General features: G+C 46.7%; 1 protein-coding gene across 1 annotated transcript; it reads right to left on the minus strand.

The window, feature by feature from the left end:
* Positions 1-5,187: 5,187 nt before the first annotated feature.
* Positions 5,188-24,327, minus strand: DPY19L3 (dpy-19 like C-mannosyltransferase 3). The gene is made up of 19 exons (XM_053449062.1): positions 24,142-24,327; positions 22,693-22,817; positions 22,329-22,453; positions 21,900-21,990; positions 21,292-21,413; positions 19,860-20,005; positions 19,435-19,558; positions 14,932-15,066; positions 14,493-14,624; positions 14,272-14,373; positions 13,854-13,924; positions 13,502-13,660; positions 12,923-13,042; positions 12,612-12,723; positions 11,739-11,795; positions 10,669-10,751; positions 9,377-9,509; positions 5,590-5,748; positions 5,188-5,487 (listed from the first exon to the last, which is right to left on the minus strand). The coding sequence occupies exons 2-19, from the start codon at positions 22,775-22,777 to the stop codon at positions 5,317-5,319; spliced, it is 2,127 nt and encodes a 708-aa protein (XP_053305037.1). The 5' UTR covers positions 22,778-22,817; positions 24,142-24,327; the 3' UTR covers positions 5,188-5,316.
* Between the last annotated feature and the right edge of the window lie 832 nt (positions 24,328-25,159).

Raw genomic sequence — 25,159 nt, forward strand, 5'->3', positions numbered from 1 at the left:
AGTGTGAAGTTAGGATTTGTTATCCTTTGGCATCATCATGTACTGTATTACACCATATACTGCATGACAACCTATGAATACATATATATTTAATGGAGTCTGATTTACCCTGTGATGTTATTGTTTCCATAATCTGTATGCTGCATGAAGAACACACTCACTATTTCTTTTACCAGAAGCTTCTCTCGGTGCAATAATCATCCATCTCCACCAGAGGGCAGCAAGGCCCAAATATATCATATCTAACTGTCATGAAAATGCTGACCCCTGCTGGTCACTGGTGTGCATGACGGTTCCATTAACAATATTAAGTTGGAATTTGTTATACTTTGGCGCCGTCGTGTGGACATACTATGTGATTACATGTCAGGTTAAATGGTGTGAAGTTAGGATTTGTTATCCTTTGGCATCATCATGTACTGTATTACACCATATACTGCATGACAACCTATGAATACATATATATTTAATGGAGTCTGATTTACCCTGTGATGTTATTGTTTCCATAATCTGTATGCTGCATGAAGAACACACTCACTATTTCTTTTACCAGAAGCTTCTCTCGGTGCAATAATCATCCATCTCCACCAGAGGGCAGCAAGGCCCAAATATATCATATCTAACTGTCATGAAAATGCTGACCCCTGCTGGTCACTGGTGTGCATGACGGTTCCATTAACAATATTAAGTTGGAATTTGTTATACTTTGGCGCCGTCGTGTGGACATACTATGTGATTACATGTCAGGTTAAATGGTGTGAAGTTAGGATTTGTTATCCTTTGGCATCATCATGTACTGTATTACACCATATACTGCATGACAACCTATGAATACATATATATTTAATGGAGTCTGATTTACCCTGTGATGTTATTGTTTCCATAATCTGTATGCTGCATGAAGAACACACTCACTATTTCTTTTACCAGAAGCTTCTCTCGGTGCAATAATCATCCATCCTCACCAGAGGGCAGCAAGGCCCAAAAATATATCATATATAATTGCATGTCATGAAAATGCTGACCCCTGCTGGTCACTGGTGTGCATGACAGTTCCATTAACAATATTAAGTTGGAATTTGTTATACTTTGGCGCCGTCGTGTGGACATACTATGTAATTACATGTCAGGTTAAATGGTGTGAAGTTAGGATTTGTTATCCTTTGGCATCATGTACTGTATTACACCATATACTGCATGACAACCTATGAATACATATATATTTAATGGAGTCTGATTTACCCTGTGATGTTATTGTTTCCATAATCTGTATGCTGCATGAAGAACACACTCACTATTTCTTTTACCAGAAGCTTCTCTCGGTGCAATAATCATCCATCCTCACCAGAGGGCAGCAAGGCCCAAAAATATATCATATATAATTGCATGTCATGAAAATGCTGACCCCTGCTGGTCACTGGTGTGCATGACAGTTCCATTAACAATATTAAGTTGGAATTTGTTATACTTTGGCGCCGTCGTGTGGACATACTATGTAATTACATGTCAGGTTAAATGGTGTGAAGTTAGGATTTGTTATCCTTTGGCATCATGTACTGTATTACACCATATACTGCATGACAACCTATGAATACATATATATTTAATGGAGTCTGATTTACCCTGTGATGTTATTGTTTCCATAATCTGTATGCTGCATGAAGAACACACTCACTATTTCTTTTACCAGAAGCTTCTCTCGGTGCAATAATCATCCATCCTCACCAGAGGGCAGCAAGGCCCAAAAATATATCATATATAACTGTCATGAAAATGCTGACCCCTGCTGGTCACTGGTGTGCATGACGGTTCCATTAACAATATTAAATTGGAATATGTAATACTTTGGCGCCGTCGTGTGGACATACTATGTAATTACATGTGAGGTTAAATGGTATGAAGTTAGGATTTGTTATCCTTTGGCGGCATCATGTACTGTATTACACCATATACTGCATGACAACCTATGAATACATATATATTTAATGGAGTCTGATTTACCCCAGGATGTTATTGTTACCATAATCTGTATGCTGCATGAAGAACACACTCACTATTTCTTTTACCAGCTGCTTCTCTCGGTGCAATGATCATCCATCCCCACCAGAGGGCAGCACTGCCCAAATATATCATATTTGTGTGTCATGAAAATGCTGACCCCTGCTGGTCACTGGTGTGCATGACAGTTCCATTAACAATATTAAGTTGGAATTTGTTATACTTTGGCGCCGTCGTGTGGACATACTATGTGATTACATGTCAGGTTAAATGGTGTGAAGTTAGGATTTGTTTTCCTTTGGCATCATCATGTACTGTATTACACCATATACTGCATGACAACCTATGAATACATATATATTTAATGGAGTCTGATTTACCCTGTGATGTTATTGTTTCCATAATCTGTATGCTGCATGAAGAACACACTCACTATTTCTTTTACCAGAAGCTTCTCTCGGTGCAATAATCATCCATCCTCACCAGAGGACAGCAAGGCCCAAAAATATATCATATATAACTGTCATGAAAATGCTGACCCCTGCTGGTCACTGGTGTGCATGACAGTTCCATTAACAATATTAAGTTGGAATTTGTTATACTTTGGCGCCGTCGTGTGGACATACTATGTAACTCTGCGTCCCTCCTCAGGAGCTCTCACACTCTGCGTCCCTCCTCAGGAGCTCTCCCACTCGGCGTCCCGCCTCAGGAGCTCTCACACTCTGCATCCCTCCTCAGGAGCTCTCACACTCTGGGTCCCTCCTCAGAAGCTCTCACACCCTGCGTCCCTCCTCAGGAGCTCTCACACTCTGCGTCCCTCCTCAGGAGCTCTCACACTCGGCGACCCTCCTCAGGAGCTCTCACACTCGGCGACCCTCCTCAGGAGCTCTCCGCGTCCCCTCAGCGCAAACACTCTGAGTCTCCATACTCACACTCTGCATCCTCTCTCGCCCACGTTCTGCGTCCTCACACTCTGCATCCCCTCTCGCCAGCACTCTTCGGCCCCTCAAGCTCACACTCAACATTCCTTCTCGCTCACACTCTACATCCCCTCTTGCCCGCAGTGTGCATCTTCAAACTCTACTCTTGCCCACACTCTGTGCCCCCTCACATTTTGCGCCACCTCACACACTGCGCTCAATCTGTTTCCCCCCTCTCGTGTGCGCACAGACACTCACTCTGCGTCCTCTCTCTCTCGTGCACACACACACACTCTGCATCTCCACACTCTGCATCCCCTCTCGCCTGTACTCTGCATCTCCACACTCTGCATCCCCTCTCACCTTAAGTCCTTAAGTCCAGACGGTTTCTTATGATATTGTTCCGATCAGAGTATATCATGGAGTTCTGCTTTTGAGGTCCCTGCATTGCCCCTATATCAGACTCTGTTTCAAGAACACACCCATCTGATCACATGACCAATTATATGACACCATCCCCAACCGCTAGGCCACGAGACAACTGGAAATGTATATATTTGACACCTTCATGCCCCTGACTCAAATATAATCACATGCACTGCTAAAACCTTAACATATACACACAGCCACTATAACACTATATACAAGGGGGCCCCCGAACCAGCATTTCTGTGTATGGTGGGTCATGTTTCCCCTTGATAAGGGCGTTTGTTCACACCGAAACTGGTTGGTGTTTCCAGAAATAAAGACTATTATCCTGACTGAGTTTTCTACTTTCTTTTCATTCATGATTGAGCGTGATACGTTTGTATCCGGTGAGTACCCACTCACTCCTCTGTTTCCCCGGTCTCTCTCATTGAGAGTTTTTTTTATATATTCACTGTTGCTACCTACACAGTGGAGTTCACATTTATAAGCAGCTCCGGTGAGCCTTTGCTATATGTGTATGGTGGGTATACGTAACTGTTAGGCCGCGAGACAGCTGGGCTTTCTTCCTCCCCATGGACATATAATGCCTGCCTGATCCTGACTCATAATCACGGGGTCTAAAACCTTACATACACACACACAGCGGCTATAACACTACACTTTCATACTGGGCTTTCTTCCTCCCCATGGGCTTATGATGCCTGAAGGCTCCACTTATATTCACACTCTAAAACCTAACGTATACACACAGCCGCTGTAACACCACAGCACCGACGGGGATGGAACCGGTCACACTATACACTTGCATACAGGAGTTAAAACCAGCAATTATTGCATAAATACCAAAAAAAACTTGATCACAGGGAAAAGTTTTAAGAATTTATTATGTAAACAAACACTAAAATGGATACTGTTATATCACATAACACAATGGGTTAACGGTGTACATTTGTCTCCTGAAACTCATTTCTCGACGCACTCTTCGGTTCCCTTTTGATGATGCGCGCGGCGTTCGGGGGGCTCCTGTGGAAACATGGCGTTTCTCCAAACCTCTTCAACAGCACGTGGAATATTAAGTCGCCTAAATCCTATGAAGTGTATGTCCTCAAAGGGACCTGCGACCAGAATTTTGCCTTAATTAACCAGACCTCTAATGCACTGTGGCCATCAGAATAAAAATGCCTACTTTCCAATTGGGACTACAACACCCATCATCCTTTGAAAGTTTACCAGTAAGCTAAGATCACGGGGGCAAGCCAATGGCTACCATGCGGTTAATGCACAGACTGATGCGTGTGTGTGTGGATGATGAGACTTGCAGCCCACCCCGCATTCCAATTTGCTATACATTTATGAAAGAGTTAATCCAATTGGGTCAAATCTCCTGCATAATTTCTGGTCAGTAACTAACCCTTTACATCCAGTGTATACACAAAAAATACAGAAAATATGTAAACAAAAGGTATGCAGGTACATAAATGGTTAATACATTTTGGTAATAAGTTTACTAACATACAACGAATGCCTTTACGTGTTAAGGAACAAAGGGTTAATGCTCATGATCTGTGAAATATCACATGACCGTTCATCATAATTCATCCACCGTGATTTGCTACCCGGGAACGTCTCGTGAAACGCACAGCGGCAAAAAGAAAGGTTTGGCAAATGTTCTTATCTCGAAGGGTGGGAAAAATCACTCAAATCCCACAAAAAAAAAAAGATGGCGGCGGCTGCGGCGGCGTCCGTAATACTGGAGGTCTGATTGTCCACATTCACCGGGTACTCCACGCTCTACGCAAACACATAAAAAAACCCACAAACAATAAAAAGAGACCCGGCCACGGCAGGAAAAGAATCCCAGATACGTCCAATGACCTTGGATCCAGCAGAAGATCCCTTTCCCTCCCCGCGGAGTTTAAACGGGGATCGGGGGTCCGGGGCATGCGCTGCTCCATGCGGGTCCCACGCGTTACTTTACAACAGGTTGTCTCGTAAGTCTGTAGACATTAAATGTTTTGTTCTTAAACACTCTGGTGAAGTACTTGGTGTAAGAAGCCAGGTCTTTCTTAATTTCATCGCAGAAACGAGGGTGAGGTGAGGGCTTCAGATCAGGATCATTATCGCCGGGGCCGTCCATGATCTGTTACAGAGAAACCCGTGGAGAGAAGGTGACCGCACTTTACAACCACAGAGAAATTAAACAAAAAGGAGCCAAAAACACTCTTATTAGCATGGTTCTTACGTGTCCGTTATCGACATCCAACAAGTCACGCAGGCGGCAGCCCCGTCCGTGGCGTCTTTCATAGCATATACTGTCCTCTAGGATCACATAGTCAGTCCCGAAGGATCTCAGTATACTGTGAACGTCTTCGGGGGATCTCTTCGCATAGACCTGGTAAACCTAAGATCATATAGAGGAGGATTACTTGCATGATAAGAGCCGGGATTAGAATGAAAGCAAATCCCTCCATTATTAATAGTAATATTATTCAAATGTTAGATCAAACGTAGGTGAGTACAGAAACGCTGGTGCCCGATACGCAAAAGCTGGTGCCCGATACACAAATGCTGGTGCCCGATACAGAAACCCTGGTGCCCGATACAGAAACCCTGGTGCCCGATACATAAATGCTGGTGCCCGATACAGAAACGCTGGTGCCCGATACACAAACCCGGGTGCCCGATACACAAACGCTGGTGCCCGATACAGAAACACTAGTGCCCGATACACAAAAGCTGGTGCCCGATACACAAAAGCTGGTGCCCGATACAGAAACGCTGGTGCCCGATACAGAAACGCTGGTGCCCGATACAGAAACGCTGGTGCCCGATACAGAAACGCTGGTGCCCGATACACAAACGCTGGTGCCCGATACACAAACGCTGGTGCCCGATACACAAAAGCTGGTGCCCGATACACAAAAGCTGGTGCCCGATACACAAAAGCTGGTGCCCGATACAGAAACGCTGGTGCCCGATACAGAAACGCTGGTGCCCGATACACAAAAGCTGGTGCCCGATACAGAAACGCTGGTGCCCGATACAGAAACGCTGGTGCCCGATACACAAACGCTGGTGCCCGATACACAAAAGCTGGTGACCGACACACAAACGCTGGTGCCCGATACAGAAACGCTGGTGCCCGATACAGAAACCCTGGTGCCCGATACACAAACGCTGGTGCCCGATACACAAACGCTGGTGCCCGATACACAAACGCTGGTGCCCGATACAGAAATAGAAACCCTTAGCTCTCAGAATCTTCCGTTTAACATGCAGGCCGTCAGCTGGAAGATCTTGGGGTTTGGGTGGAGAAACTGGCCCTGATGAAGAAGGTCTCTCTCAGCAGGAAGTCTCAGGGGGGTCCTGAGAATGATCAAGTCCGTATACCAGGTGCGCCTTGGCCAGTTTGGAGCTATCAGAATTACTGATGCGTGGTCGTTCTTGATCTTCTGGAAAACTTTGGAGATCAGAGAAGAGTGGAAATACGTAGGTGAGCCTAGATCTGAGTGAAAGCGTCCACAAAGGACGGCTCTTTGGATTGAGGGAAAAGAAGGTGGGGACCTGGGCATTGTTCCTGGAAGCCATCAGGTCGATATCGGGCAGTCTCCACTCCAGGACAATGAACCTGAAGGCTGCAGGATTCAGAGACCACTCGCCTCCCAGGACAGGAGCTCTGCTCAGGAAATCCGCATGAGTATTTAATGAGCCCTTGAAGTGAATCACGGTCGGGGTAGTAGAACAGGCTTTCGACCAGAAGGAGATCCTAAGAGTTATGGGAAGCAGACAAGGGATCCCTGGTACTTCTTTGCTTGTTGATATTCGCCACTAACGACCGGTTTGTCAGAGTGCAGCAGTATGTTCTTGCCAAAACAGCAGCGGTTCCCAATGACGCAGGCGTTTTCCACCGCAAGCAACTCCAGGCAGTTGGAAGAAGGAGCCGAACAGCAGGAGACCAGAGGCCTTGAACAAATCTGTCTTGATAAGTGGCCCCCCATCCTCTGATGCTTGCGTCGGTGGCCAGGATTTCCTTGGCCGATATAGACCACATTTTCCCTGCATCTAGGATGTCCCTTCGAAGCCAACAGGTGAGAGAGCTCTGACATGAGAAGGGGAGCAGGTGAGCTTGTCGAGGGCGAGCAGGCTCCTGTGCCAACGATGTAAAAGAAGAAGAGGAGAATCCTCGGGTGGGCCAGAAACCGAGGAACTGTGTACCTTGTGGAAGCCATCCTGCCCAGCAGAGACATACAAGTTCTTATAGAGCTCTTGTGAGAAGAGAGTACTTGGCAGACCAGTGAACAAATGCCGCCTATCTTGGAGGGTGAAAGAACGACCGTCCCTGAGTGAGAATCCAGACATAGGCCCAGGAACATGGCGTGCTGAGAGGGAATGTGCTTGACTTGTCCCAATTCAGAATCCAACCGAACTCCTGCAAGGTGTTGTCTACTCTTAAAAGGTGAGACTGAAGAACAGGAGCCTAACGGGCATGGATAAGCCAGTCGTCTAGGTAAGGGATGATGGAAACCCTTTGAAGCCTGAAGTGAGCCGCCACTACTGCGAGGAGTTTTGTGAAGATCTGGGGAGCTGCTGACAGACCAAACAGACGGGCGTGAACCTGGAAAAGTTGTATACTTGAATCCTGAGAGATGGCTATGCATAGAAGCCGTTGATGAGATGGATGATAGGAACGTGAACATACGCATCTTTCAGGTCTATGGAGACCATGAAGTCGTGGAGGCATAAGGTGTCCAGAGTGGATCATAAGAGTGATTTCCATCTTGAATCAGCCATGCCGGAGGTTACAGTTCTAGTCCTTGCTCAGCTTGAGGGACAAGAACCAGAGCCTGCAGCGCCTCGCCTGGTCCTGAGGATGGTGGGAAATCTGGACGTTCTGGAGGTCTGAAGAACCCAGGGGGTCTCAGGTGATGGAGAACCAGCTGTCCCTGAAGAACTTGAGCCGTCCTCCCACAGGAATGTGAGTGGCGTCATGCCGAGCTCTTAGGGTCCCGGGGCGCTTTCTGGAAATCTGGAACCATAGCCTCTGGACTGCTCAGGAAAGTATGGCCGAAAGGACTGAAGCCTTCTCTTGGAAGCTGGTTTTCTCTGCGGCTTCCAGTGCTTGTCTCCTGTAATCTTCTCAAACAGGGACTCCAGTTCTTCACCGAACAGGGATTTACCCTTAAGGGGGATATTAAGCAGTCTGTGTTTAGAGGCATTATACGCAACCCAAGTTTTTAGACATAAGGCTCGTCTAGCCGCAATTTAGAGAGCAGAAGCCCTGGACGTCATTCTGATCAGTAGCGTCACCTAAGGTGGCAGGGAAGCGCTGACGCCCAATACAGAAAAACTGTAACTGGAAAAAATACCAGCGCCCAGTACCAAAAATACTAGCGCCCAATGCAAAAAATACTGGTACCCAATACAGAAATGCTGGTGCCCAATACAGAAGAAACTGGTGCCCAGTACAGAAACGCTGGTGCCCAATAAAAAAAATACTGGTGCCCAATACAGAAACGCTGGTGCCAAACACAGAAACGCCAGAGCCCAGTACAAAAAATACTAGCGCCCAATACAAAAAATACTAGCGCCCAATAAAAAAATACTGGTGCCCAATACAGAAATGCTGGTGCCAAACACAGAAACGCCAGAGCCCAGTACAAAAAATACTAGCGCCCAATACAAAAAATACTAGCGCCCAATAAAAAAATACTGGTGCCCAATTCAGAAACGCTGGTGCTCGATACAGAAACACTGGTGGCCAATAAAAAAAAATACTGGTGCCAAATACAGAAACGCTGGTGCCCAGTACAGAAACGCTGGTGCCCAGTACAGAAACGCTGGTGCCCAGTACAGAAATGCTGGTGCCCAGTACAGAAACGCTGGTGCCCAGTACAGAAACCCTTTTGCCCAGTACAGAAATGCAGGTGTAACTGAAAAATAAAGGAATACCAAGACAGACGGACAGCCACATTATTACTTAGGTCACCCAATGATCCCCAAAGTACACAGACTGACCCCAGTACCAGTACCTGCTTGGTCCTGTCCCGGAGGGTCTTGTCTTCATAATGGGGGTGATTGGTCAGCACTCTCCCGGTGCAGAGCTTTACCCCTGCCAGCAGCTGCATGCTCCCTGCAAACACTGCATTCTTAGGGGTGTTGGACCTTAGGCAGACAAAGTGTTAATCAGCATGCGGTTGAAAACAGGGAATATAACAAGGATGCAAAAACACATAAAGAGGGTCGGGGGAATATTATCTCCGAATCACTTCCAACGGTATGTGAAGAAAGGAGCCCACTACAAACTGCTCTGGGGGTGACTGGGGGTCTCTGTATATGGCGCAGCAGATCCCACCCCTGCTAGACCCCCAAAAAGTGAAGTTCTCGGCACCCTGTAACTCTTCATTACATATATAACATGCCCAAGAAAGTAAAGATATATTCCTGTCGAAGGAAATCAGCCCTGGCACCCAGTTCATTATCCAGACGTAACATAAATCCACGCACACGTCCGGCATACAATATTGTTCTAATAAACAACAGGGTGTCTGAGCGTAAATGTGAACGGAAAAAAACTATTTCACATTCAGCTGCTATAAATCGGCTGCAGATATTATTAACGGCGGACCCTGCCCAATCTGAAATGCAAATGGGCACCATTCATTCCACAGCGTTACTTCTGTCTATCTGTCGGACGCCAGTGATATATTTGCTTTTATACGGCGAGATCCAGATCAAAGCTGAGCCCCTGATTGCTCTCGGGAGATGGGGTCCATAAAGTATTAACCAGCTTTAATGCACAGATGATGTTACGCTGCGCGAGCGATCAAACGCCCCTCATAAACTAAAAAGTCAATAATATTGTGACGGAGATATCAGGCTGGGAAATAATTAGTTCATATCAGAGACGGATGGTTTGTTTGGCCTGAAAATAATAAGATAATTTCTTATTATTATAGAGCCTAAAATCGCGCAGGTTTGATCTCCCTATGCATTTTTTGTTCGTTTTTACAGTTCTCCATTGCTCATGCATCCCGTACCCTGGTACAGAATACTTGTTATGAGGACCTTAGGAAGGAATGTCTCTGGGGTCCTGGGGGTTAAAAAATTCTGCATCTGAAAACTGGCCAACCTGGGGGTCTTGTTTTTGCCCGTTTTCCTTAAACTGCCCAGAAGAACGCATATCTGATGGATGGAAGGAAAGCCGTAATCGTTTTTAACGCAGCACAGAGGTGGAACACGTTTGATGCGGCTTCTGTACTTTTCACATGAGAAAGAGGACACGTTCTGAGCGATAAGCGAGGACTAATGACCAGGTACTCACTTGATCCAGCTCATTAACTGCACGGTGTCCGGGTCGTAGAACTCTCTCAGCTCAGAAAGCTCCTCCGTTATCCTCGGCCAGAACTGGAAGAGATCATCAAACGGTCAGGTTCACATAATATTAAATCCTCGCGAGATTCAGATGCCACTCAAATACCGTATTTGCTCGACCCCCCCCCCCAAAACAAAACTGAATAATAATTAAGGAAAAAAAAGAAAAAGCCTGAATTTTATTTAATAAAAGCTATGATTGAGAAAAATATTGGTTTTGTTTTTATTTCCTTATATCTGCCAACCTGCCCCCCAGTTATGCACATCTGACCCCAGGCTTGCCACTCTGCTTCCCTGATATGCCTTATACCCCCATATATGCCACTCTGCCTCCAGAAATGCCTTTTAACCCCCTATATGCCACTCTGCCTCCAGAAATGCCTTATACCACTCTGGCATATAAGGGGTTAGAAGGCATATCATGGGACACAGTGGCATATAGGGGGATTTAAGGGATTTCTGGAGGCAGAGTGGCATATAGGGGGTTAAAGAGCATTTCTGGAGGCAGAGTGGCATACAGGGGGTTAAAAGGCATATACTGGGGCACTCTGCCTCCAGAAAAGCCTTATGCCACCCACACAACATGTGCCACCGGTGCTGCGACATAGAAGCTACGGGGTTGTCTGCGTTCATCGAGCAGACGTTCACCGGCTGGCAGCGCTGCGGGGAATTCTCCTCTCTGGGAGCCGGGGAAGGTCTGCGCAATGTGCTTAGACAACCTCCGCTGCTGCCGGCACTTTCGCCCGCGCTCGGTGATAGACGCCCGGTGTAAGTGCTGGTAGCAGCTGAGGTTACCAGACAGGAGGATCCGGGTCCCCTGCAGCGCTGCGGGGGATCTGGATCTTAGTCTCACAGTCAGACCTCATTCGAAACAGTCAGATGGAGGCATACAGCTTACGTTGGTCAGGATTTACATTATGGAGGGCAATAATTTAATTATCCCTTGTGTTAGGAAATCACGGGCGTGCAAGGGTTAATGATTACGCTTTGGACAAAGAGAAGAAAGAAGAGGCTCCTCACCTTAAAGATCAGGTACAGAACCAGCATGACGGACAGCGTGTATCTCAGCGCGTTCGCCTGGAAGATAGGAGTAAGAGGTCAGCCAAGGTGTCAAATAAGTTATCATGCGCTGCCCGTTTATCCTGCAGTCAAGACTTTGATTTTAATCAGTTTTTGGTTTTGAGTGTTTCTGTGGCTTACGTAGGTAGGTTACGTTTTAAATGTATCCACGTTACAGGTCTGTACACTTAATAAAACAATATAAACTAAGTGTACAATATAAAATAAGCAATATATGTCTATTAGAAGCCCGGAGAATGTATATTCTAATTTTGCTTGATGTTGTTGATTAGTTCAGGCAGCCTTTGTAAGGGTAGAGGAGGAGAAGGGAGAGACTTTTAAGCTAAATCTCTCTACTTCCAAAATATAAGCCCAAGTCTATAAAGCTAGAGGGTCGGGACGAATAGTTTGTCCCCTTGGTCTACTCGTGAACATCTTCCACATGACGATACCGTGTTTATTATTAACTAAATCCTTGCATAAAGAAATAAAAAATCTAATTTATTTTTGCCACAGAACGCTGACCCCTGGTGGATACGCCTGGAATTACAAGCCGGCATTCTAAGGTTTAAATCCTGGATAAAGCAATTAACTGAAACTTCAGGGCGAATATCCGCACTGCCGAAGTCCCTAACGGTGTGCCAGGGGGTTAGACACATTTCCGGATATCCTGATTACGGGCTATATACCCCCACCGGTGTGTACCGATGCCCCTGCGGTTGTCTGAGATATCGGAGTCCGTTCCCTGCGTTGTTCTAGACGCTGCCCTGGTAGGGGTAGGATTTCCTGGCAACACATTGCAAAGTCCAAGCGTTCCATTTCATGGATACTAACCCTTTGTGGGCTGTAAACTCTGAAACATCTCAACAGCGCTCCCATGACGTCCATGCTGGCCAGCCCGAACGAGGCAAAGACGCACATGTGAGACGTCCAAAGGTACTTCATCCTGTAAGAACAAGCCCGTTACTACTGTATGCTATGATTATTATCACGGCATCTGTCCTTACAATACAGCAAACCGCGGCAGACCCCCGGGACCTGCGATGCAGCTTACAGGTCCCGTCGCTGACGGAGTCTTGTCGGCAAGCTATTATTTTATAAAGTGCCTGAAGCTGTGTAAAACCTTTAGAGTATCATCGGAATACCTCATGGTGCTGATGCCCAAACACGCAAACAGAAGGGTGTGCATTAAATTGTAGGCGACTTCCGGCTTCACGTAACTCGCTTTTTTTTCCTTTTTTTCGTTTTGCATTGAATTTGGGGAACTGTGAATGACAGATACGAGAGAATGCATTTCAGTAAAACGATCTGACCGTCAGTGGGCAAAACGTGCTTCAGATTCCTTGGTGTCTAGTGAGGAAGCCTGCTGCCGGCACTTCCACCGGGGCTTCTATGAATGAGCACCGGAAGGTCGTGTGACGCCGGCGCTCCGTCACAGAAGCCCCGGCAGAAGTGCCCGCAGCAGCGGAGGTTGTCTGTGCGCATCGTGCAGACCTCCACCGGCTGCCAGAGAGTAGGATCCAGCTCCCCTGCAGCGCTGTAGTCTTGTAGTCTGATTAGAAGATGACCTCGAATATAAGACGATGGTTATTTTTTACAGAGCATTTGCTCTGAAAAAAACATCGTCCTATAATCAAGCAAATACGGTACTTAGAAGCGAAAATCACCCCCATAGAATTCCCAGAGCAAAGCGTTTAAAGAGACCCAAGACGGTTATCACTTACCTGAGGTTGCAAAACACGGCGACTGTCGCAGAGATCGTTAAGATGAAGAGGACGAAGATATAAGGGTACAAGATCAGAGTGTCAGAGAACCTTTCAAACGTATCAAGCGGCAGCAGACGGAACGGCTCCTCGCACAGGTACAGACTGGCATCAAAATCCCTGAGGACAGAGAGCATAATATACCAGGTCAGATTGGGCTCGCACTGAGTTGGTTTCGTAGCCATGGGGGTCTCCTTAAGACCCTGTATAAATACCAAATGTCATTTAGCATCACCCTTCTATAAATCCAACCTTCTTATAAAGGAGATACGTTATAAGTTCATTTTTACATGAATACTCGGGGTGAATCTACCTTGTTCCGAAGCCCAGCTTTGCTTGAATAAACTTAAAGATATGTTCGTCTGATTGCAGATGGAGGATTTTCTGCGGGAACGAGAAAAGACAAACATGAAGGACACAAAGAAGACCTACTTACACCTTTCTACTGCCAGAAGCATGAGTTGGACGCACCTCCATGTATCAGCGAGAATGAACACACACATTCAGCATAAGAATATCTTTTTCTTTCTTTACTTAGGTCACAAAGAGCCCAAATGAGTCGTGGACTATGTAGATTTAATCTCGTGATCAGAGGAAATAAGCGATCGCAACCCTTAGTGGCTGCTGTCTAGCGAAACATAAAACAAACGGCAGAATGCTTTTAGGGGGCAGCCCGCGATTTCAGGACAATATCAGAGAACCCCAGAAACTACCCCGATGCGCCCGCTTACCTTAATAGCCTTATTTACGAGAGCCGTCAGGGACAGGACCACCACGCCATGGAAGACGAGATTCCCCATTCTTCTTAGAAGGTGCCCGTTCCTGAGCCCTCTCTGAAAACGTGGGAAAGCGTGAATTTATCTTTTTGGTTACCTAGTTAGGCCAGGCTCCTCTTCCCCACATCGTGTACATCCCCCCCATGTTTATGACGGCTTTGTTAGCGATGAGTTACCTGAAATCTTCTGGCTACCATCGCAGACACTATGAAGCTGATCAGCAACGATCCCAGGATCATCGTATTGACAAACTGCAGGGCGCAGACCAGGAGAAGGGACACGGCCTGGATCACGTACAGTCTGGTCACCTACAGCGCAGCAAACAATGATCAGGGCCGGGTTCTAGGCAGTACAAGCTTGTAGGGGATATCAGTTTAGAATTACAGACTTCATTAATCTAAAGAAAAAGAGTGGGACAACCTCTTGACTGGCTGGTGTCGCTCTCAGACATTCTTAAAGTCTGTCTTACTGCATGTTCTCCCCGTTTGTATTTTATAAGGTGCTTCTCAGAAAACAAATGTAATTACACTGGCCCTGAAAAATATACATGAATAACACCCTGCTGAATTAACCCCCCTCCATCACGTAAGCAGCGACCCGATGACCTGGACTTACTTTAGTGGACGGGACCAGGTCTAGCGTGTCCACGATGAACAGCACCACTGCTTGTAACAGCAAAACAAACTGGTTGAACTGCCAGGTGAGGCTGAAGATGAACGTTGAAACAAACACCACGATTATCGACAGTCTCTGGAAGCAAAGGAGAAATAAAACAGCGTGGATCAACCAGCAGGCAGGGAATGCCGCAGCGGAGCGGGCCATGCGGTGCACTCACTATCCGGACGCCCATTCCCAGTACGGCTTCCCCATGCCCTCCACCATACCTGCACCTCACTGTCTGCACGTTCCTTCTCCGGGGCCGGCATCAGAAATCTTGGGGCCCCTATGACCCTTCCATCAGCGTACCCTGTGTCTATCCCACCGTCACACCCATCAATCATGCACCCATCATGAGAACAGGGGCAAGCCTAGGGTTACTGGCGTCAGGGTGTAGTATTCTCTTCATGCCCCCCTCTAACTAACACGCATATTGTGTTGCTACCGGACACTTCCGCTGGAGCACTGTCAAGACGTAACCTTCTGGTGCTCAGTCATAGAAGCCCCGGCAGAAGTTGTACGCGCACATCTCACAGACGTGCACCAGCTGCTCCCACTTGACACCAAGGAGTCTGGAGCACGGGGGACAAGTCTAGGGATGTATCGGTAAGTTGGGGGGTTGTAAGACATATCAGGGGGACAGATTGGCAAATAGGGGGGAATAAGGCATATCTGGGGGCAGAGTGGTAAATAGGGGGGGTATAAGGCATATCAGGGAGGCAGAGTAGCAACTAGGAGGGTATAAGGCATAACAGGGGGTCAGATTGGCATATTAGGGAGGCATAAGGCATATCTGTGGGCAGAGTGGCATATAGGGGGTATAAGTGCAACTCTGGGGGGCAGAGTTGCAAGCCATGGGGCAAATGTGCATAATTTTGGGGGGGGTCGTCTTATAATCGAGCAAATACGGTACTTTATACTGACAAAACCAAAGAAATGGCTCCTTCGTAGACAGAGGCTGAAGTTCACTAATGCGTCTAGCGGAGGTAATGGCCACCAAAAACGCCGTCTTCAGAGAAAGTTTAAGGATACAGACCGAAGGGGCTCAAAAGGCGGGAGCAGGAGTCTCCGGAGGACTAGATTAAGGTCCGAGGGAACCATCTTGGTGACAGGACGAGGACATATGCGGACAATGGCTTTAGCAACATGCCTGACAACTGGTAACGAGGTGATTTCAAACGCCAGCAAAGCACTGATGGCTGAAATCTGAACCTTGATCGTGGAGGGCCTAAGGCCACGGTTAAAACCTTCCTGCAAAAAGTCCAAAATCAACCTGGGGGAACAAGAGGAAGGGAGAAAACCTCTCCAACATCACCATGTACTAAACTTCTTCCAGCTCTTAATGCATCTGAGAGAAGTAACCCTTTTCCTATTACCAACTAGAGTCAGCCCCTGGAACATAGAAACCCTTAGCTCTCAGAATCTTCCATTCAAAATCCAGGCCGTCAGGTGGAAGGTTTTCCAGGGTTTGGGTGGAGAAACTGGCCCTGATGAAGAAGGTCTCTGCGAGCAGGAAGTCTCAGGGGTCCTGGAACTGAGAATGATCAAGTCTGTATACCAGATGGGTCTAGTCACGTTTGGTGCTATCAGAATTACTGATGCGTTGTTGTTCTTGATCTTCAACAGAACTTTGGAGATCAGAGAAAAGGGTGGGAAGACGTAGGCGAGCCGGAAACTCCAGGTCTGAGCGAAAGCGTCCACAGCCAAAAGGACAGTCCTATGAATCCAGGGAAAAGAAGGTGGGGACCTGAGCATTGTTTCTGGAAGCCATCAGATTGATATGGGGCAGTCCCCACTGCAGGACAATGAACCCAAAGGTCACAGGATTCAGTGACTACTCGCCAGGACAGGACCTATGTTTACTGAGCATTTGAAGTGAATATTCAGGGTAATAGAACGGGCTTCTACCCAGACGGAGATCCTGAGAGATATGAGAAACCCGGCTCCTGGTACCTCCTTGTTGTTGTCGGAGCGTAGCAGGATGTTCTTGCCTAACAGCAAGAGGCCTTGAACGAATCTGTCTTGATAAGTGGCCCCCCATCCTCTGATGCTTGCGTCGGTGGCCAGGATTTTCTTGGCCGATAAAGACCACATTTTCCCTGCTGCTAGGATGTCCCTTCGAAGCCAACAGGTGAGAGAGCTCTGACATGAGAAGGGAGGCAGGTGAGCTTGTCGAGGGCGAGCAGGCTCCTGTTCCAACGATGGAAAAGAAGAGGAGAATCCTCGGGTGGGCCAGAAACCGAGGAACTGTGTACCTTGTGGAAGCCATCCTGCCCAGCAGAGACATACAAGTCCTTATAGAGCTCTTGTGAGAAGAGAGCACTTGGCAGACCAGTGAACAAATGCCGCCTATCTTGGAGGGTGAAAGAACGACCGTCCCTGAGTGAGAATCCAGACATAGGCCCAGGAACATGGCGTGCCGAGAGGGAATGGTGCTTGACTTGTCCCAATTCAGAATCCAAACTGAACACCTACAAGGTGTTGTCTACTCTTAAAAGGTAAGACTGGAGAACAGGAGCCGAACAGGCATGGATAAGCCAGTCGTCTAGGTAAGGGATGACGAAAATCCCTTAAAGCCTGAAGTGAGCCACCACTACCGGCAGTTCAGAAAGCTCAAGTCTATAATCAAACGGAATCTTCCTGAGGCTTTGGGCACCAGGAAGACCGGAAATGTAACCCCTTGTCCTTGCTCTGGTTGAAGGACAGGAACCAGTGTCTGCAATTCCCCAAACTGATTGATGGCAGACAACAGGAAGGCACGCCTCGCCTGGTCCTGAGGAAGGTTGGAAACCAAGAAATGATCTGGAGGTCTGAAAAGAAACTGTAACCGATACCCTTCTTTTATGATGCGCCTCACCCAGGGGTCTGGAGTGATGGCAAACTAGCTGTCCCTGAAGAACTTGAGCCATCCTCCCACAGGAATTGGAATGGCGTCATGCCGAGCTCTTAGGGTCCCGGGGCGCTTTGGGAAAGGAGAATCTGTCAAAGAATAAAAAATAAAAGAACTATCCTCCAGGACTTCACCTTCTTCAGAAGAAACCTCCTCCACCTCAGGGTAATCAAATTCTTAGTTCGGAAACTGGGACGGCTAGTGAACCAGGAGAGTGGGATCATGCACCGCCGGGAGGTGAAGGCAGAAAGATGACAGCTTGCTGACGAAAGGCATAGACGGTAGACTGCATCTCCTCTTTCAGTCAGGCAAGAAACTCCTTCCCCGCCGGTCACATTGGAGTCTGCCAGGGACTTTAGGCAAGAGGGGCAACGCTTCTTTCTGGAGTCTTATAAGGATTTGTGGCATTTTGCATGCTTAGTTTTCAGTAAAGCTTTCTTGGGCTCTGAGTTATCAGGAGCAGACATGCTAATCCAGGATGCAACAGCACCATACAGAACAAACAGCGGGAACGGAATACAACAGTATCTTACTCACCCAGCCGCTTAAATAATCTGCAATCAAGCTCCACGACACAACAGCGGCATCATTTTCAAAATCATCCGGAAACGAGGCTAGGAACGCACTACAGAAAGTGGGTAACACTCTCGCCTGGTGGATGCCGCCATGGATCCCGCAGGGCTCGGGGAACACCGGAGCATCTCCGCAACCGCTGCGTACCAGCCGTCCAGACCCCATGAAACACCCGCACCGCCTGAGAAGAGGCACCAGGAGCGGAGAAGACGCAGAGAGAGTGGCGCCGGGCAGCGCGGCACCAGACAACAGGCTATGGTGCAACGGTGTGCCCCGACCAAGGGGGCTTAGCGCAGAAAGCCGGCTCAACCTAGAGCCATATAAAATAACTAATGGCGACGAGTCCTCCCTACCTGATGTAGGGCAGGAAAAACACTGGGGCTATCTGGGAGGGGAGGGGGGTTTAAGTGTTTGAGCCCTGCCCTATCTCAGGTACCGAGGATGAGTCAATCAGTAGTGTCACCTAGGATGGCAGGGAAATCTTAATGCTTCACTACACCAAGAAATTTTGGACAGTGCAAAAACACTTCTCTTTGCTGTATAACTAAGGGATGACCTTGTGTCATCTATTCAAATCTGGCATGACTGCACCCCAGCGCACAAAGCAAGGTCGATAAAGACATGGTTGGAGGAGTTTGTTGTGGAAGAACTTGACCGGTCGCACAAAGCCCTGACCTCAACCCCCATTGAACACCTTTGGGATGATCTGGAACGGAGATTGCGAGCCGGGCGTCTCGTCCAACATCAGTGCCTGACCTCACAAATACTAAACTGGATGGATGGGCAAAAGTTCCCACAGAAAGCCGTTATAGCTGCAAAGGGGGGACCAACTTCATAGTAAGGTCTACGTATTTAGAAAGCAATGTCATCAAAGTCTCTACTGGTGTAATGCCAGGTGTCCATCAGTACTTTCGTTCATATAATATATGTATTATAGATACAGAAATGAAAAAAAAAAACATAAAACAGGCATAAAACAGAACAATTCTCAATCTCACCTCCTTTGCTGCTGTTAAATTCGGTTTCAGAAAATACGTAATTCCTGCTATCTGCACAGCAAAAAATGGCAGTGCCCAGTTTTCTCGCAGAGGGATTGTGAATTCCACTCTCGTCGTGTCGATCCTGTCCAACAAAAGAAACACATCAGGCCGTGAATCCAGAGAAACACAATCACGCGACGCACCTCATTGTCACTAATAAACTTCAGAGATATCTTATCCTGGGAATAGTGAAAATAGCTGAAGTTTGGCCCGAGAAGCACTGCAGGTTAACGGGGTTTAAAGCTCATTTACTGGATCTTTGGAGACAAAATCATGGATGTGCTGGGAGAATAAACATATAAATAAACAGCCACACTGTAAAGGTCCTCTTCGACGAAAACTAAGAGAGAATCAACGTTGGGGTTTGGGATCAGCTCACATACCTGTTAACAATGTACCATAACGCTGCCAATACCCCGGAAAGCCACGTGCCGCTGAGCAGCCAGCTGGTTACATACAGAGCCACCACGTGCACCGTCTGCAGTCCAAACAGGGTGTAAATGTAGAAATACACCGGCTCCAAGTATTTCTGCAAGATTTAGCAACATTGTTACAACAAGAATACAAATTTATAATAAAGGCTGAAAAACAACAAAATATAAACACCCTGTAAATGAGGAAATGCAGGAGCGACATAGGCTTGAATTTAATTGAATTCCAGTAACAGAGCTTCCCACTTGTAACCATCAGCTCCCTGCATTGCATTCCTCCGCAGATCCGGGTCTCGGGTGAGCTGTCTCTTTATCTCGCTCACCATCCTCTAGACTGCTTCTCCGGATGGGGAGGCTCTGTAGATTGCCAACCTTCTCCGCAGTATGTTGTGGAACTTCTCTACTACCCATTCCCGACACTGGCTCATTTCTTCTGCCATAGCTGCCGCTGTTAGTGTTGCATCTCCCCGATCAGCAGGTCTCTTAGTCCCGGCGGTGATTTGGACATCCCGCTGGCACCAATGTGACGGGACCGACCCATACAACCAACTGGGTGTACCTGCCAAACGTTGCTTCCTTTTGCCCATTGTCACCAGGAATATAAGACCTGGATCATCAGGTGGAAATAGCGTGGAAGACAGCAGGAAACACAGCCTCTCAGGAACCTCGGTGGCACTGTAACTGGATCAGGAGTATAACTCCATCAACTACAAGATAGCCCAGCTCCACCATACAGTTCCATGGCCAGCAATGCCCCCCCCCGACAAAAAGTCACTATTTTTGGCGTGATTCCAAGAGAGTGACATCAATCCCTGGGTACCAATGGACAGCTCAGTCCAAAAGTGACATGATCCGACCTCAGGACCTGAGCTGTTGCCAGAAAACTTCCCCGGGAACAGTCTGCGCGATAGCCAGGCCAGAGCAGGGTGAACCCCGGTCTTAAAGATTGTAATAAAACCTGGGTTCCCAAATGAGCTCCCTCTCCGTAACCACCATGAGCCCACATGGTGTTGCCTACCACGAGCATAGTGTAACCCCAAAAGAGCGACGTGGTGGGACAACAGGTGTCCGTAGTGACGCAGTTCCAATTGTCGGTGGGCATCTCCACGGTTCCTAGAGTACGGAGCCCTCATAGCCGGCTAGTTCATGAGAGTCTGGTTAGAGCAAAACAGACAGGGTTTTCCGGTCACAATGTGCCCCCTAATGAGCATAAGAGGGGGCTAGGCAGGCAGGCAGGCAGGCAGGCAAGGATTCTCCCCAGGAATCCATCAGTGCCCCCCTCCCAAACTCAAATCTACCTCCATATGTTCTCAGCCTAAGGGTGTTACAGCGACAATAGGCAGTGGGAATTTTTGCAGTTCGTACTATGGCTTCGCACACTTACCCAGAAGGGCAGGGTCCGGTACATCACAGCGAGGACAACCTCTTGGTAAACATTCATCCGTTCCAGGATATTAATTGTTCTCATGGATTCTGTCCTGTTGTCATACATCAAATCAGTAATACCTACGGGAGAATGATATAATATGCTGTACTTAATGGACCCCTAGTACCGGCAGCCTTTCTGATTTATGGCTCATGTGTTTATGCCGTTTGTTGTAACGCATCATGAAATCTTACAGCTCCTCTAAACTGTAACCCAAAATCTGCCCTCTGGGTATCTGAGAATAATGAGAGAGCAGGACATCAACTTAATGAATCATAGCAATTAGCCACTGGCCGCTGATGCTAACGTGTCCATGACTCTGGCCTCTCACCCCAGGAAGCTCTGCCGCATTACGCAGGAGCGGGTGCTCATTTTAGAACAGACTTAGCTTTAGCATAAGTAAAAATATAGAAAATATTAAAAGAATGGGGGGAAAAAAAGAATTGGAAAATTTCCAAAGATTTCAACTCCGCGGGACTATGGCGGGATATAGTCTAGTGTTATTTTGCACAGTAAGCAAAAACCCTTAACATGTCATCTATCTGTGACCAGCAAAGACTCCGCACCTTGTGTGATGGATGGGGTGCGCAGGATCTGTTTGTAGTAGGAATAATACAAGCCGCACTCCGTCCTGAAGGAAATCTCCCGCTCCACTTCCTGGGGAAACATAAGAAGGGACTGTTACTTCCAGGAGCTCCAATGGGTGATATACTGCAGGTAGCGTTCGCTCCTTAAAGTATTATTATTATAAACGCCCCATGGCATGCGGAGTGGAGGAACACTTACATGACTCTGTATTTAATGTATGGATTATCTAGAACCCATCCCCATCCATCTTTCACATTCCAAGAAGTTTCCTTCTCTTATTATAACAATGCCTGTTACTTCCCCCGTGATGCATGAATCTAGAACGTCTTCCGCGAAGCACCGATGGCACAGGCGGCAGAACCTGCAGCTGAAAGTGACGTGTACGGCACGGGTAAGACGAGTCCTACCTTAATACTGGAGAACCACAAGTCGTTTTCGTGCAGCGTGCAGACATAGTATGTGGTGAGCAGCCCAAGAGCCAGCGCGAGGGTCCCTCCGATAAGATGACTGAGAATCCGAAACAATGTCGGACCTGCGCAGAAAGAGCAACAATGAACATTTCACCCTCTAACGGGATACCGTATGAGATGTGCCCGAAAATATAATACAGTGTAGGGCCTTAACACGTGACATCACTCTAGAACTGCAACGTGTGATGACATCACTGGTGACACACTCTCGCTTGGGCTTATTCACTATGCAGGAAGGGGGGATATTACATTCTCCATTTGTGAACAGCATACACAGGAGGCTCTGGCTCCTGCTACGTACCTGGAATGCCTTTTGCGCCCTGCTTGGCGTTCTGGTGATTGGACTCAGCGGCGCCCGCACGCTTTCTCTGTCTCACCGTCGTCATTATGGCGAAGCTTCTCGCATTTGATGCTTCAATTTAATTCCTATAGAGGGAGATATATCCGAGGAGTCACGTCTCTATATATATTAGTAACATACCTGGGAACTCTCCGGGTGAAGCGCTGCTTCCTCAGGGTCTCCGAGTCACTCCCCGTCCCCTTCCACCATTAAACATAGCGTGTGTAGGATATGTACGAACGTCCTCTGTGCACACAGAACATGGGACCAATTGGCGGCCAAAGCAAATGTGTGCCAGGGATTGTCCGGCCGTTAATGTAATAATGATGATAGTAACCGTATTATGATGATGATGTAACCGTATAATGATGACATAAATAATAATTAGAATGTATGTCATATAAATATATGAAGAATCACAGCGAGACCTCTACGGGTATCCAACATATGGCTGTGTGACTATATACACTATATATATATATATATATATAAAATAGGGATAGACACTGTGTATTATTATTATTGTGTGATTATTATTACTGTATGAGTATTATTGCTGTGTAAAGGGCTGGCAGAGGCGCTCTACCAATTATTACTACTATATTATAATTATTACTGTATTATTATTATATGATTATTTTTATTATCACTGAATGAGTATTATTATTGCTGTATCATTATTATGACTGTGTCATTATTATTACTGAATGAGTATTATTATTACTGTATCATTATTGTTACTGTATAATTATTATTATTATTGTTTCTGAATGTGTATTATTATTATTAATGTATCATTATTACTGAATGAGTATTATTATTATTACTGTATCATTATTGTTACTGTATAATAATTATTATTATTGTTTCTGAATGAGTATTATTACTGTATCATTATTACTGAATGAGTATTATTATTATTACTGTATCATTATTGTTACTGTATAATAATAATTATTATTGTTTCTGAATGAGTAGTATTATTATTACTGTATCATTATTGCTGTATGAGTATTATTGCTGTATAAAGGGCTGGCAGACTGATTATTATTACTGTATCATTATCATTATTGTAAGAGTATTAATACTGTATAATTATTACTGTATCATTATCACGGTAAGAGTATTATTATTAATGTATGATTATAGCATTACTCTATGATTATCACTGTATTATATGATTATTACTGTATGAGTATTATTATTACTACTGCATGAGTATTAATGCGGTGTAACGGGCTGGCAGAAGCGCTCTACCGGTGATCATGATGATTATTCCCGCAGCCGTTGCCCCGGGGCCGGACCGTCTCCATTCATTACCCCGGGCCTCCTATTACCGGTAATACCGGAGCTGCAGCCCGCGCCTCCCATATCCCCGGCTCTCCCCCGCCTGCACTCCCGTGTCATTACCTGGCTCCGGCTCCCTGCGCGGCGGGGCTCCGGTTTTCCCGAGCGGCTGGCTGCGGCCTACCCGAAGCGCGATGTCGAGGCGGCGGAAGCAGCGCTTGGTTACTCTGGCAACCGATGTAGGCCCCAAGCCGCGGCCTGGCCTAACTCTGTGTTGGCAGGCAGTCCGCGGCAGACAGGCCGGGCTGGGCGGAGGACGCACGCAGGGCCCTCACTGGGCCCTGTGCCCGGGAACCTGCATAGCCCAACCGCAAGCCGCTCACTAAGCCAGCGCTGCCAGGGGTACACTTGCCAAGTAGCCCTGTTCAGTATGACCAGTCCCAAACCCCTTTCCAGTAGCTGAGAATGCTTGAAGCATAATTACATGGAATATTTACAAACAGTAACCTGTATAATGTTTATAAACACAGCTGAAGACAATAGAGAGTTTATATCTATGAGAATTATATCAATGGCTCACAGTCCTATAATATCCCCCCCCCAATGCCTCCGCCACCTGCCCCTAATACACAAACTGCCCCTCATAATGCGAGGCAGGATTAAACCGTCTTCTCGGCCCAAGCTGCGTTTCTAAATTGTGTAAATAAATCATATTATTATCTGAACGCCCCAGTAGTTGCCCCATGAAGCCTCCTGCCGCCCGAAGAAAATCTACCCCCAAGAAGAAAAAAAAAAAAAAGGGTCGGGTGGCGGAGGGTAGGGGTTAAAATGTTTGCTACCCGTTGTACGCCACTGCGGAATATGATGGCGCTATAGAAAACAATGTTATGTCCGCAAGAATAAAATGTATAAAAAATATATAAAATAAATTGTTTTTATATACGGACTTTATATAGTTTAATAAAATATATTGACTTTATAGACGGACGACCGACGGGTCACATGATCATTAAATATTTAATAAAATGTATTAATAAAATGAATATATAAAATATATTGACTTATTTGACTTTTCTTCTTACCCCGCGAACGAATGCTATCCCAGACCACCGAAAGGCATTGAGAGAATCCAAGTATTTCA

Source organism: Spea bombifrons, chromosome 10 (genome assembly GCF_027358695.1).
Source record: "Spea bombifrons isolate aSpeBom1 chromosome 10, aSpeBom1.2.pri, whole genome shotgun sequence".
Lineage (NCBI taxonomy): Eukaryota > Metazoa > Chordata > Amphibia > Anura > Pelobatidae > Spea > Spea bombifrons.